We start from the raw sequence: 16,350 nt of genomic DNA on the forward strand, positions 1-16,350 counted from the left end.
AATCTTCCGTTCTAAAAAGCGGTCGCTTAATCGAGATTAAACGTATTAAAACTTAAGCGAGATTAAACGTCGCTTAAGCGAGCTTTTTAAAACACTTACTGATATACACGTATGGTACATTAACACGCACGGAATTATTTAAATAAATTAATTAATTATTAATTACTACTAAAAGGGAAAAATATCCGGGAAATGCTACATGTACACGTTGATTTATACATTGGGTTATACACTACACATGAAATTATAAAATTATCCCTCCACTTGATTTGAAAAAAATATTTCCAAAATACATTAAATATATTTATGTAATTTCAAGTACAACGTGTAACCCAACATGTAACCCTCCGTATACACGTAGCATCACCCAAAATATCCCGCCAGCATACAAGGACCGGAATGTAATCAATTTAGAGCCAGCAGGCCTACACTTTGGAAACCAAGCTATAAATTCAAGAAAATGGACCACTAATTAATTTGACCTGGCAAACTTGTTTTTCATGGGGAAAAAAATGTACCGATCAATCAAAGAAAAATTCTAAAATCCATATAATCTAAACTATATCTATCTTATATCTTAATGTTTTTCTATATACACCAGTAATTAAATAAATAAATAACTCGCTAATGAAAAAACTTAACGAACCAGTTAATGCTACAGAAATTAGAGTAATCCATATAGTTGTTTAGCCGGCACTAATTATATGTCGGGAAGATGATTTTTTGGTCTATTAATTTTTTTATTTTTGAGTTTTGGTTTAATAAGTTTTTAAAAATTTTGATTTTTGTGCACTAATTACTATAATTTGTTTTGGCTTCCAGCCATCTTTCACCGAGAAATACTGATGTAGTAACATAATACACTTATAGAAAAATAACCAAAAATTAATATATAGTCAGTGTACCAAAAACAAACTTAGAAAGCTTAATGAAAAATAGCTACTCCTTCCACACCATGCACCCATCAAATCCTCATGTAGTAAATCAAGTTCTGTTTTACCTGATTATATGGTAAAAATTGATTAAGGAGCCATTACTAAGTTAACCGAGTGATTAAACAGTTCGGACCAAGGAATTAAGCTTCGGATTCATTGGAGTGATCAAACCATCCGAAGTGCGGATCGGAAGGTCCGAACTGATCGGATGTTAAGTTAAAGGTTCAGAAGCAGAAGGAAATATCGGGACGTCCGAACACGGATAGCAACATCCGATCTGAGTTAGTCCATTCAGGTTGGTGAGGTGTCAAGGACACACCGACACATGGTAGATCGGAAGCACCGATCAAGGGAGCGTCCGAACTACTACAGCCAGTGAGGTGTCAAAATGCTTTTGACATGTATTTTTCATGCAAGTTCGGATCGTCCGAAGACGATCGGATCTTCCGATGTAGGGCTGGCATACCGTACCGAAATATCGGAATTTTGGCATATCGTACCAAAATTTTTTCGATATACAGACATTTATTCGGTATACTGAATTTTTTTCGGTATCTATACGGTATCAATATGGATTTTTTTTGTACCAAAGTTTTGAAATTTTACTATCGGTATCGGTATAAATTTTTTTCATACCAATATTTGTAATAAGGTATACCGAAAAACCACCCCTATTCCGATGTTTAGTTTGGAGCTTCTGAAGACAAGTGTCCAAAGACATGGCATACATATAAGTTCGGACCATCCGAACTAGGGTTCAGAAATTCTGAACTTCGTTTATAAATAGGCCAAGAAATCCTCACATGCAATAGTGTGTGTTTTGAGTTGTGAGTTTGATACAATGTATATTTTCGAGTGTTTTAGTCTTATACTCGAGGGTCGGGCACTAACGAGGTTCTACCGAACATGTAGCAGAGCTATTCTGAAGTTGTGGCATTCGACATCAGTGAACTGATGACGGGCGCATGTATAGTCCGAGGATCCCTAGTAGCTAGTGGGAGTATCTATTAGCTTAGTTAAAACTTTTAGATAAGTTAGAGTGATATGATTTTCACCTATCTTGTAGTGATGGGCTATATGCACTTGTAAAAATAGGACGTGGTTGAGATATGTAATTACAAACTGAGATATCCAGTTTAGTATACATAGCTATGTGTTGCATTATTATCTAGTGCATTATTATCTGTCATATGATGCATGTTATATTGTTCATGATCATGTATGTGATATTTTCGCAACACGTTGAGTTATATCTCCTTTGAGATAGCTTTTTTAGTAGGGTTGGTCAGCCCTATACTTTTGATATATGGTCAGATATCGGGAGACGTCGTGATGACGAAGAATGATGCTACGGTGATCACGACGAGTTTGTGAGCTATCCAGCGGAGTTGACCCCAGATGATACTACGCACTCATTGACGTCTAGTCTGAGTAGGATTGATTTTGTTACCTAGTATATCCAGTCACATCATTTTGCATGCACATGTAGGTTTGTATACACTCATGTTTACTTACTGAGAGAGGGTCAATCACGTATGTATTTTATCATAGTCGACTCATTCGACGGAACATTTACAAATTGATCGGGATTAGGATAAGTGATAATTGGTAGGTGACCAAGGCCTGGGAAAGAAGGTCGTTTGTAGTATAGTTTAAGTGATTTTGGTATTTGATTTATTCAATTTAGTTGTACATTGATTTTAATTGAGTTCTCAGTTTATTTTCGGTTGTACTCTGCCGGATAATATTTAAGTTTTCATAGTTATCTCTGATTATATTTCATGTTAAGTTAATTGCATGCTTTATTTTTTTTAATTAGTAGATGATTTCAGATAAGATCACTACACCGATTCCCTCTAAATCAAATTATTCTATCCAAATACAATCTTATATACACACACACGTGTGTATTAATTACCGATATGGTGTGATTAATCCTATATACACATATGTCAATATCAACCAAGTTAATCTCGGGGTCCTTGTGATGTAACTCTTTATCCAAGGAGATCCTAATTATTAATCCTATGCGAACTATATATTATTTTAGTTCAAAATCGATGAGTTATATATGGTTGACATATACTATGCTGCATACTAAAACTTTAGGTGCAACACAATCCTTGAATTAATATGAGTGTGAGCTTGACTGATTCAAATGTAAGTATTTGTTGGATTTGTTACACGCGGTAGAAAATAATCTGTTCGAGGTCGATCCACTCACAAATTGATATTCAAATCAAGTATCATCCACTCATTATATAGTATATAGTAAACTAAATGAATTTGCTGCGAACTGAAAATTAAATAATGTATTTAATTTTAAATTCCTCGATTATGGAGCATGAAAATCACTTTAGTTTAATATATCATCGATCTCTTTTCTTTTCTTTTTTTTTTTGAAAAAGAAACACAATAATAATTTAAGGGATAAAAAAAACCTAAAGTCACAAGTTTCAACCTCTCTTTCTTAAATAATGACTAAAAAAGGAGACTCGGCCTAAGTAATTTAGAAGAGATTGATTGAAAAGTAGGTTATTACAACAAACAATCAAAGCATTTGATTTGAAAAGTATTGGTATGAGGATGAGGCCCACCCGTTGAAATAGTAGTCACATTAAGGTGTGACAGCCTTTAATATCCAACTGAATCTCCATCTATCTTGCTGATATATTTATTATTCTTTTACTTTTATTTTATTTATTTAGTAACAAGTCAACTTTCACATTCATTACTTGCATATGTAGATAACATACATATAAATAATATATAATTGAATGAAAAATCAGATATACATATATTTTTGTCGTTTATATTCTGTGTGTTTTTGATAAATGTTAATATAAAAGAGAAAATTCCGGTTCACTCCTAAATGTTTGGACACATTCTCGGTTTAGTCATAAATATTTCAATGTTCCCGGTTTGGTCCTAAATATTTTCCAAAAATTTTCGGTTCAGTCCTAAATGTTTTTATGTTCCCGGTTTGGTCACAAATATTTTAAAAAGTTTCCAGTTCAGTTCTAAATGTTTTACGTTTAAGATTTCGTCCTAAATATTTTTCAAAAATTCTAGATTTGGTCCTTCCATCTACAAACAAAGAGTAATAAAAAAAACTTATAAACAAAAGACAAAGTTAAATAAAATAAAAGCTAATAATAATAATAATAATAATAATAATAATAATAATAATAATAATAAATGAACAAAAATTTCTTTCAAATGAAAATATAATATAAATTATACAAAATAAAATTATAGAATAAAAAAAATAATTGAACCATGCAATATTATAGTTAAAAACATTATCAATCAGAAACAAATAAACAAATGTTTTAGCAAATAACTAGTATTACTTATTTCACAAAATATTTGAAAATTTCAACAAATTTTTCAAGAAAAGAATATTTATGCTTAACAATTGAGAAAATATAATGAATTATTTGACCACCGTTGAAGTAGTGATATGAAATTAAGTTTTATTTTATAGTAAATTTTTCTCAAATACTAATTTTTTTAAAATTATAAAAAAAGTTTTAAAAAGATATATATCTTTTTTCAACCTTCAATTTTTTTTAAATGTGCAACCATCATTAAGAGAATATAACAAAATTAATAAAAATGTGAAATAACATCATTAAATTTTAATTCCTCATGTTTTGTTTATTTTATTTAAGTTTTTATTTTTTAGCATCATGAATTTAATATTTTTATTTTGAACATTGTGTAAAATTGATTTAAATTTGGATAAAAACTCTAATAAATTTGTATTTTATTTACAACTTGTTTAATGTTAAATATATAATAAATAATATAAACTCAATCATAAATTTTATAACACTACGCGGTGTTAGTTTTAACACACAAGTAGATGGAATGATCAAACCGGGAACTTTTGATAAATATTTGACATGAAATCGGCAATGTAAAAATATTTAGGACTGAACCGGGAACTTTTGGGAAACATTTAGGACCAAACCGGGAACGTATAAATATTTAGGACTGAACCGGAAACTTTTGAGAAATATTTAGGACCAAACCGGGAACGTTCAAACATTTAGGACTGAACCGAGAATGTGTCCAAACATTTAGGACTGAACCGGGATTTTGCCCTAATATAAAATATAATGTTGTATGTGCTAATGTTGTTTTTGTGAAATATAATGATGCTGGAGTCAATTAAAGTTTGGGCTAGTTTCAGTTTTGTTAAATTTTGTTCTTTTGTTTAAAATAATAGTATTCTGGGAATAGGATATTTCTAAATAATAATCAGTTACTATTAGGGCCAAAATTTGTATAATATAATATAGATATTAAAATAAAATTTTAATAAGGATGGAAGCAATTAATTCTGCTAACACTCTCGATCCGTCATTATTATAATATGTATATAAAAATGCCCTTTTCCTTCCGTCACTCTATATCTCACTATTTGTGCGTGTGTATATATTGGATCCAAGCGAAGGCAAAATCAGGCAAGCCAAGAAATCAAAGATTGTTGAAGAAAAAAAATGGCTTCAAATAATAGGCAGCATTTACAAGTTGCAGATGATGAAGAAAGCCAATCCAACGCCTCCAAGATTCAGCCCGTCTTCTCTACTCCTGAGTAACTACATATTCGCACACAAAACACACACGCATTTTCACTGCATCTCACGTCTTTTGAGGTTTCTGAAAGTGATTTTCTATTTGAATATTATAGCGCAAGTGTGCATAAATATATTTATCGTCATACTTTTTTTAATGAATGGTACTTTTTGATTGATGTTTCTTATAAGCAGTCCAGAGATTTGGATGATTGATCCTAAAAAGCAAACAACAAGTGAGATGTGGGGATTGAATGAGCTTTTGACTTTGGATGTAAGAAAAGTTACATTAATTCATAGCATATAATAATAATAATTAACATATAGTAGTTTTTAATTATTCGACTTTTAATTGCTCGAATATATATAATATATAGTTGTGGCGAGCATCGGTTGGGGAGCTAATCGGAACGGCTGTTCTGGTGTTCATGCTAGACACAATTGTAATATCGACTATACAATCGGACATCAAAATGCCAAACCTTGTGCTGTCGGTGCTCGCTGCGATAATAATCGCCATTCTCCTGCTCGCCGTACACCCGGTCTCCGGCGGCCACATAAATCCGATAATATCCTTCTCCGCCGCGCTGGTCGGGCTTATATCGATGTCCCGTGCGGTGGTCTACATAGCCTCACAGTGCATTGGTGCAACACTAGGTGCCCTGGCCTTGAAGGCTGTGGTTAGTACCACAATTGAGGACACCTTTTCACTTGGGGGGTGTACTGTTACTGTCATTGCGCCGGGCCCGAATGGGCCCGTCACCATCGGGCTCGGGCTGGACCAAGCTTTGTGGCTCGAGATCTTTTGTAGCTTCATTTTCCTATTCGCCTCCATTTGGATGGCCTACGATCATAGGCAGGCCAGTGTTTTGGGCCATGTCTTGGTTTTCACCATCGTCGGCGTCGTTTTGGGCCTTCTCGTGTTCGTATCCACCACGGTTACGACCCAAAAGGGTTACGCGGGGGCGGGGATGAATCCCGCGAGGTGCCTCGGGCCGGCCATCGTCCGAGGTGGGCATCTTTGGGACGGGCATTGGGTGTTTTGGGCCGGGCCGACTATAGCTTGTGCTATGTTTTATTTGTACACCAAGATTATTCCCAGCCAGCATCACAAGTCCAAGGCTTATGACCATGATTTCTTCAATGTGATGAAGGTTACGATGGGAGGTGATCATAGAACTAAATAAACATGGTGATGATATATGTATAATTAATATGTCATGCATGTATTAATTTTATGCATATTTTAATTATCTTGTGCTAGTTGAATATCTGGTTGTGGTTAGAGATTAATACGTTGTAAAAAGTTTAGAGCCTCTATAATTGCTAAGCAATAAAAAAATTTGTGTCGTCGTTTTGCTACCATGTTTTGTATTTCATACTTTCATCGAATATATATTAAATGTGAATTAATTTATATTTATAACATAAATGGGCGTGCAAGTGGAAGATAAAAGTATGGGAAGCCATACATTTTATATTTTAATAAAGTATGGTTCGGATTTTTTGAAAAGTAATAGACATCAAGGTTGAGATACAAGATACTACTATATAATTCGAAAAAGGCTTAAAAAAACACGAGGCACATTATTAGATAAACCCTTGATTTTAAATCACAAGCACATGTGTGTCATTATTGTTAGCTGATGTACCGGTACGTACTTATCCTCGCGTAGGGACTTGCTTGGTATATTTCGTATATCTTGTTCATAAAATATCTTTTTCGAGTTGTATTTGAACACATTTTGTATTAATAATACTAGTGTATTGATGCACATGTTGCATACTTGTATAATATTTTTATAATTAATTTTATTTATATTCAAATAAGAGTAATATCATAGTTGTAAAAATTATCGAAATATTAAAATGTAATTTGAAATGTCGAATTTTTTTTAAAAAAAAAAACAAAAAAAAACAAAAATGTTATATCTATATCACATAAATATAATTTTGATAAACAAAAATATTGATTATATATATGAAAAGATATAAAAAAATATATTCTCCTATTAGTCTCTAGGTTGTTTGCTCTTTGCCTCTTTGGACCTCTCTTGAATATAATTCGCACCTCATGAAACTAATGAGGATAAATAAACTGCTGCCAATTGCCATTTCCCACCTTTTTGATTGAAAATGTTGTTTTGGAAACTTGAAAAAAAAAATCTTTGTTGGTTTGGAGTTTGGACAATTATCTATATAAAAAATACGAGTCCAATTATTATTAATTGTAAAAGGACCATTTCAAGGCCTCTGGCTAGCTAGCTCTACACGTCCCCTTTTTGTTACATTGTCATTTTCAAATATAAATCCATAATTACACCGTCGCATCAATACATTATTATTGAAGTATATATGTCCTTCTCACTACTTAAATATCTTGGTACGTATTTTCCAAAAAATATGGCTTTTTAATTAAATAAAGTGTTTGGATGACGACTCCACATTGGTAAAAAGTAGTTGATTTCTTCAAGCCCAAATATTGGACGTTATGTGCTAGTTGAATTCTTATATAATTGCAATCTTGAGCCTATTCGTAAGGAGAAATCAACTTTGAAAAAGGCACTCTTTTAAAAATTATTAACAAATACAACAATAATAAAGGTTCTTACACGAACAAGCGATGTGTTTTGCCCCTTGTATTTTTAAAAACTATTTAGAAAAGTAAAAAATCTTAAGCAAGAAAAATATGGTTTTTAGTTTGGAAAAATAATTTTTCGGTCATTTATATAATCTAAATTAATTTAATGTTAGTCCAATAAACAGGTGTGAATATATATATATATATATATATATATATATATATATATAATATTTTATTTCCTTGCACACTAGTGTGTAGGAAAACCATGGACGATGTCTTAATGTTTATGTGAACATCAAGCTAGCGTTCAGTTTTTTTTTTCGTGCGAACATCACGTGGCGCCCATGTTACCTATATATATATATATATATATATATATATATATTAAATCATTTTTGTCAGAGTGTTATATGTCTCTAGATATTATTGATGTGACGATATTTAGTGCTACATCAACACTCTAATAAAAACGAATTAAAGCACAAAAAATTACTTTAAAAAAATTTGTTAGGCCAAAATGTTGATATTTAAAATTGCTCCATGTCTTTCTCAAAAAAAATAAAACAAAAAAAATGCTCCATGTCGAAGCATTTTGATACATGAAAATTACTTTTTTTTCTTTTTCAGGTTCTATTACGGCATATTGACGTAACGTCCAAAAATTGTTACTCCTTGGCTCCTTGCACTGGATATATCATACAAGGCAATTTTGCCGCATTAACACTATTGGATAATTAAACCCAAAACACTTATTCAATTTGAAATTATGGATTGCCCTTTTCGATCTGTAACAAAAAGAGTAGGGCTTTCAGAAACGATATTACGGATCTATATTACTGAGACGAGTAGACCAGATCCATATTTTTTGTGAAAAGTAAAACCGTTGATATAAAAAAAACAATAGTTTTTCATTGGTCGAGTCTGAATCGGAGATTTTTTTCACAAAATTAACTCGTGAGACAGTTACACATGAGTTTTGGTGACAAAATTCTTTAAATGTTTTCCTCATTATATTTATTTATTACTTTCCCCATATTAAAATCCTACAACGTGATTTATAAAATAAAAAAAAAATACAAATCCTACAACGTGATATGTGATAACTAGACATTTGAGATGTAGGCACTCCTAGGGGTGTTATCGAGCAGAGCCGAGCTCGAATAGCACACTACTCGAGCTCGAGCTCGAATAGCACACTACTCGAGCTCGAGCTCGAGCTCATATTTTACTACTCGATCGAGCTCGAGCTCGGTTGTAGTTCGAGTACTCGAGCTCGAGCTTTTATATTATATATATATATATATAAATTAAAAATATATTAATAAATAAATAAATATAATATAATATTATATATATTTTAAAATAAATAAATATATAAATAAAATAAAATTAATTAAATATTATAAATAAATATATAAATAAATTAATATATAAATATAATATAATATTATATATATTATATTTATATTTATATATATTTATATTATTTTTTAATATATATATATATGTGGCTTATCGAGTAGCTCGCGAGCTACTCGATCACATAGTTTCAAAACTCGACTCGAGCTCGATTGTATGCTCGAGCTACTCGAGCTCGGTCAAATCGAGCTCGAGTCGAGCTTTGACCGAGCTACTCACGAGTTGCTCACGAGTAGCTCGGCTCGTTTACACCCCTAGGCACTCCCCACTTCCCACACCTTGTGTGTATCTGATTTTAGCTAGCCTCATAATATTACAAGAACTTAATATATTTTTTTCAAAAAAATTTAATAGATAGATTGCTTTTTTAAACAATCTAAAATTTTTGCATTTACTTTTAAATTTATATGTTCTATCTATTATTGACTCGTGATAATTAATATTATATTATATTATATTAAAAATTATATTGCATCAACAAAAAAATTATATTTGATACCCCGGTAAGTTAGAGGTATCAGGCCTATGGAAAGACAGAGGCGTCGGGGAGGCTAGTCAGTACAGCGAGTAGGGCTCTAGCCCGACTATTTTAGGAAGGAGTGGTGATACCCCAGTAAGTTAGAGGTATCAGACCTATGGAAAGGCCAAGGCGTCAGGGAGGCTAGTCAGGACAGCGAGTAGAGCTCTAGCCCGACTATTTTAGGAAGGAGTGGTGATACCCCGGGAAGTTAGTGGTATCAGGGCTACGGAGGAGCAGGAACATCAAGGTTGGATAAAGTCGGACTAATAGCTCAGATACAAGGGAGTAGCTCACCCTGGAGGGAGGCGTGAGACCGAGAAGACCAAGTCTTCAGGACTTGAGCAAGACCCATTTCTCAGGGGCATGATCTCCACGATTGCCATAATTCCGAGCCTGCCAGCTTCATCGTGTGTGACAGGTAAACGTGGGTAACTTCTGCACCCACGACCCAGATCGTGGCCACTACCATGGAAATTCGGAGTGGCTCTCTCACTCTAAACTCTATAAATACCTTACATCAGGTATCAGTAAAGGTATGTTCATCTAAAATCTCAAAAGCATTATATTCATTTTTTTTCTAAAAAGCCCACTCTATTTCTAAGTCTGACTTAAGCATCGGAGTAGCCCCGCCGGAAAACCTTCCGGCGCCCCACTAACGTGCTTTTATTTCCTTTCCTTGTGCGCAGATCACTTTAGTCAGGGAGGGATAAATCATATTCCATCCTTACCAGCCCGGTCATCTCGTCAGGCCCACCTTGCTACCTTGATAGCCCGGGCACTCATTTTTATCAAATATCATCATTGGCGCCGTCTGTGGGAATCTTGTGCTATAAACGTAGATATGGCTTCTCATCAACAAACACTACCTAAGGGGATTCCTTAGGGCAAAAACATTATCATTCAGGCTGAAAAGTTTGAGTCATATATCCAGGGCATGATGCAGAGGATGTTAGCATCTGTAAGGCAACCACAATCAAAGGAAATAACAATGGAGGAAGAAAGGAACCAGGGTAATCCAGACCCCATAACCAGAACAAGAGAAGGGGAAGAAGAGGAAAGTTCCTGGATGCACTCGGTGCAGCCTTCTGTGGCGGATGAGCTGCACGAACTAAGAAGGAAGATACAGAAGTTGGAAGAAGAGGGCCCCAAAATGGCCTGGTCTGTCAAGATCCCGGGTTGTCCTTTTTCACAGGAGGTGATAGAAGAGCCCTTGCCGTCTCATTACAAGTCGGCCAAAATCTGGGAGTATGATGGGAGTACTGATCCAGAGGAGCACCTGGTTTGGTTCGAGAATGTAGCCATGCTGCATTTCTATGGGGATAAGATTAAGTGCAAAGTCTTCTTAACCACTTTGCTGGATTCTGCCCAAAGGTGGTTTGAGAAATTGGAGCCGCAGAGTATTCGATCATTTGCAGAGTTCAAGCAAGTGTTCTTACAACACTTTAGCAGTAGCAAGAGGTACAGGAAGACGACATATAGCTTATTTGAGGCAAAGCAAGCAGGATAGGAGTTTTTAAGAGCCTACATCAAAAGGTTCAATAAGACTTCTTTGGAGGTTCCGACCTGCGCCCAGGAGACCAAGATCACGGCCTTTACTCAAGGTCTCCGGGAAGGGGAATTTTTCAAGTCCTTAGTGAAAAAAGCACCCCGGACTTTTGAGGATTTGTTGGCTCTGGCCGAGAAATACATTAACATGGAGAAAGCGAGGCAGAAGAAGGAGGTATCCCGGAGGAAAGGAGGCCGGGACCAGGGAAGAAGTAAGGAAATCCAGGATCCCATGGGGCGGTTGTCCCGGTATGCACCGCACCGAGGGGTCCGAGATAGGGTTGTGCATGTATGTGAAGAAGGGGTTGAAATCCAGACCCCTGTTTCTAGAGACAAGTCTCTGAAATACTGTGCTTTTCATCAGGAAGGTACACATGACACTAGTGAATGTCGGATATTGCAACAACGACATCAACAGCCTTATATCAGAAATGGTAGGCCGATTCAAAAAAGGCCCCGGGGTCCACCCTGGATTCAGGGGTCGCAGGTGTTGACTCCTCCCAGGGCTGGTATTGTTTCCCGAGAGGGGGGGAAATAGGAGACAGGTCCTCGAAAAGAGGATAGAAAATCAGGAGATGGGCCAGCTAAAGGTGTTATTAACATGATATCAGGAGGATCTACTGATGGAGATTCCAATCGAGCTAGAAAGGCCTGGAGCCGGAGGGAGAGTTTGGGGAGTGGAGGAAAGAAGGCAGGATTCGGGGCCAGTAATCACATTTGGGCCCCAAGACCTGGAAGGAGTGAAGCTACCACACAATGATTCCCTGCTTATACAAGCCCGGATCGCTAACTATGATGTGCGAAGGGTATTCTTAGACTCGGGAAGCTCGGTGAATGTCATTTTTCAAGAAGAATTCGAGCAGATGGATCTGCAAGGGTATGAATTGAGCCCGGTAAAAACATCCCTGTATGGATATTCCGGGCACACCATCCAACCTCGAGGAGAGATGTTGCTGCCCATAACCTTAGGGTTAGGAGATGAGAAGAGGACGGTCATGACCAGATTCACACTAGTAGAAGCACCCTCTTCCTATAATGTCATCTTGGGGATGACGGCTATGAACGCTTTCAGAGCCGTGGCCTCAGCTTACCATCAGAAGATCAAATTCCCCGTAGGAGATAAGGTAGGAGAAGTCCGTGGAGATCAGCCTTCTTCACGAAAGTGTTATGCCGAGACGGTTAAAGTGGATTACAAGAGGGCAAGGCGGATCGGGAAGGAGAGAGGCCAGGGAGGAAGAGAAGTTTGTTCCGTGGAAGAATCTAAGGACGAGTATGAAGAGGTGGAGCTGATGTCCGGGCAAGAAGGGAAATCTATAAATATTTCCCGGGACTTGGAAACAAATTTGGCCGAGCAATTGAAAAGCTGCCTCATCAGGAACAGAGATGTGTTCGCTTGGTCTCAAGATGATTTTATGGAAGTTCTATCTCATGTTGCAGAGCATAAACTTAACATCACCCTTGGGTCCAGGCCTGTGCTACAAAAGAAAAGACATTTTGGGCCCGAGAAGGATAGAGTGATTGCTGAACAGGTTCAGGAACTATTACGGGCTGGGCACATCAAGGAGGTGCAATTTTCTACCTGGCTGTCCAATGTAGTGCTGGTGCCGAAGGCTGCGGGGAAGCGGCGGATGTGCATGTATTTTAGAGATCTAAATAAAGCTTGTCCTAAGGACTGTTACCCTTTACCTCGGATTGACCAGTTGGTGGATTCCACATTCGGATGCGAATTGCTCTGCTTCATGGATGCGTACCAGGGCTATCATCAAATTTCTTTAGCTTTAGAGGATCAAGACAAAGTCAGCTTCATCACGTCGGGAGGTACTTTCTGTTACGTGGTTATGCCATTTGGATTAAAAAATGCAGGTGTCACGTATCAAAGGATGATGGACAAAGTATTCCGGAAGCAAATGGGTCGGAATGTAAAGGTATATGTGGATGACATACTCGTAAAATCTAGGACCCGGGATTGTTTTATACCCGACCTGGAAGAAATTTTTGCCACAGTTCGGCGGCATGGGATCAAGTTGAACCCAGCCAAGTGTATGTTTGGAGTGAAAAGTGGCAAATTTCTGGGGTTCATAGTGACCGAACGATGGATAGAGGTAAACCCATAAAAGGTGAAACTGTTGCAGGAGATGCCTTCGCCAACATCAATCAAGGAGGTTCAGCGATTGACCGGGCGAATTACAGCCCTGGCCCGATTTATAGCTCGGTCAGCTAATCGTAGTTATCATTTTTTCCAAGTGTTGCACAAGGCCCAAAGGTTTGGCTGGACTGAGCAGTGTGAGCAGGCCTTTCAGGAATTGAAGGAGCATTTGGCTAGCTTTCCTATCTTGGTTAAGCCAGAGCCGGGGGAAAGGCTGTGGATCTATCTGTCTACTACAGAGTGAGCGGTCAGCACTGTTTTAATAAAGGAGGAAAAAGGAGATCAGAGGCCTTTATACTATGTTAGTCATGCTTTGAACGGGGCGGAAGTCAGATATACGAAAATTGAGAAGATGGCCCAGGCTTTGGTAATAACAGCCCTGAAATTGAGACCCTATTTCCTATCTCACCTGGTAACTGTCCTTACTAACAGCCTCCTAAGGAGAGTCATGACTCATCCAGATGCCTCGGGGAGGCTTGTGAAATGGACAGTGGAATTAGGAGAATATGATATTGAATACCAGCCTCGTAAGGCCATCAAAGCCCAGGCCTTATCCGATTTTTTGACAGAGGTGGCCACTTTTGGTCAGGAAGAAGTATGGAGAGTATTTGTAAATGGAGCCAGTAGTATCGGAGGAAGTGGTGTGGGGGTCATCCTGGTTTTACCCAACCATGAGAAAATCAAAATAGCTGTGAAATTGGATTTTCAGGCCTCCAACAACGACGCTGAATATGAAGTCGTGATAGCCGGGATGAAACAGGCTCGGGAAGTCGGGGCAAGTCATATCATAATATACTCAGACTCACAATTGGTGGTCCAGCAGGTGAGGAAAACCTTTTTTACCCGAGAGGAAAAATTGATGAAATACTTAAAAGTAATTGAGGAGCTCGGGGCAGGTTTTCTTACTTGGAGCATTGAGTAGATACCTCAGGAGGAGAATATGGAATCAGATTCTTTGGCTAAGAGAGCAGTAGCTGGGGAAAAGGATGATATGGAGTCTCTGGTGCAAAGGGAATTGGTGGCTGCCATAGAAGCCTTGGAGCCGGTCTTCCGAGAAGATACATGGATGTCCCTGATAGTAAAGTACCTTACCAGGGGGATCTTCCAGCAGACAAAGGACGAGCCCGGGTAATGCGGAGACAGGCACCCCGATTTGCTCTCATTGGTGGTATGCTATATAGGGGTTCCTATCAGGGCCCTTTGCTCAAATGCTTGAGGGAGGAGGAAATAGAGTATGTCTTACGGGAAGTACACGAAGGATGTTGTGGGAACCATGGATGGTCTATGAGTATGGCTCGAAGGGTACTGCTGTCAGGATTCTGGTGGCCCACTTTACAGGCTGACGCATGTAAAATAGCTTGGTCTTGTGAATTATGTCAAAGGTTTGGCAATGCGCAGCATAGCCCGACAAGTAATCTTCATCCGATATGGGCTTCGTGCCCCTTTGATCAATGAGGTCTGGACATAGTGGGACCTTTCCCACAAGCCTGGGCACAAAATAAATTCTTGCTAGTAGCTGTGGATTATTTTTCTAAGTAGGTGGAGGCGGAGCCTTTGGCAAAAATAATAGAAGGAGAGGTGATGAAGTTTTTGTGGAAAAATATAGTATGCCGGTTTGGGCTCCCAAGGAAGTTGGTCTCGGATGATGGCAGACAATTTCAGGGGCAGAAATTGGAAGATTGGTGTGCAGCGATGGGCCTTAGGCAGACCTTCACCTCAGTCGCCTACCCTCAAAGTAATGGGCAAACGGAGGTAACCAACCGTACTATTGTTCGATCTTTGTAGGCTCGGTTTCATGGAATGGAAAAAGACCGGGTAGAGGAGATCTCGAGTGTGCTGTAGGCCTATCGCACCACTCCCCATACTGCCATGCAAGAATCACCTTTTAGCCTGGTATATGGTTCCGAGGATATTCTGCCAGTAGAGATTGGACAAACCTCAGCTCGGGTTATGGCCTATGAGGATACAGAAGAAGGGGCCCGAGCACAAGAATTGGACCTGATTGAAGAACGAAGGAAGGGGGCAGCTCGCAGAATGGAGGTCTATAGAGCTCGGGTGATGAGAGCTTATAATTGAAAAGTCAAGCCCCGAGAATTTCAAGAAGAAGAGTTTGTGTTGAAGAGGGTTAATCCAGCAGGGGAAGTAGGAAAGTTAGATGCCTGATGGGAGGGACCGTACAAACTTGTCAGAAAGGTAGGTGCCAATACTTGGTACCTGGAAGATAATCAGGGACGGCTAATGAAACACCTACTACTACTAAATGCGGAAATTTTTTTTTTTTTTTAAAAAAAGTAGACTATACATATATGCCCATACATATATGTAATTCAAAATAAAAGATGAATATTACCACTTAAAAATAACTTAAATACTTACTGAAAATATTATCATGCATGAAATAAAAATAATAAGTATACTAGTGTAAAACTCCCATAAGCGGAAATAATAAATAAAATGTAACTTGTTTAAAAACTCAACATAATAAACATAAATGTATCTGAAACATCAACTAAAACTGCAACGGTCACGGGGCCACTGTTCCATGAACTCATACATCCTCACCACCGGTAGGAGCTACATAAGTATAATCTGACTCAACTGCACCATATAAGCGTAGT

The 16,350-nt window shown here is 37.4% G+C and overlaps 2 protein-coding genes across 2 annotated transcripts; both read left to right on the top strand.

Annotated features, from left to right (window-relative positions):
* The first annotated feature begins 5,375 nt into the window (after window positions 1-5,375).
* Window positions 5,376-6,880, top strand: LOC140866162 (uncharacterized). Its single transcript, XM_073271070.1, has 3 exons — window positions 5,376-5,538; window positions 5,714-5,792; window positions 5,896-6,880. The coding sequence occupies exons 1-3, from the start codon at window positions 5,444-5,446 to the stop codon at window positions 6,703-6,705; spliced, it is 984 nt and encodes a 327-aa protein (XP_073127171.1). The 5' UTR covers window positions 5,376-5,443; the 3' UTR covers window positions 6,706-6,880.
* A 7,204-nt stretch (window positions 6,881-14,084) lies between these two features.
* LOC140862599 (uncharacterized) lies at window positions 14,085-15,808 on the top strand. Its single transcript, XM_073265632.1, has 5 exons — window positions 14,085-14,555; window positions 14,655-14,860; window positions 14,914-15,034; window positions 15,272-15,484; window positions 15,575-15,808. Exons 1-5 carry the CDS (start codon window positions 14,085-14,087, stop codon window positions 15,806-15,808), a joined length of 1,245 nt encoding a protein of 414 aa, XP_073121733.1.
* The last annotated feature ends 542 nt before the right edge of the window (window positions 15,809-16,350 follow it).

Source organism: Henckelia pumila, chromosome 4, assembly GCF_033568475.1.
Source record: "Henckelia pumila isolate YLH828 chromosome 4, ASM3356847v2, whole genome shotgun sequence".
Classification (NCBI taxonomy): Eukaryota; Viridiplantae; Streptophyta; class Magnoliopsida; order Lamiales; family Gesneriaceae; genus Henckelia; species Henckelia pumila.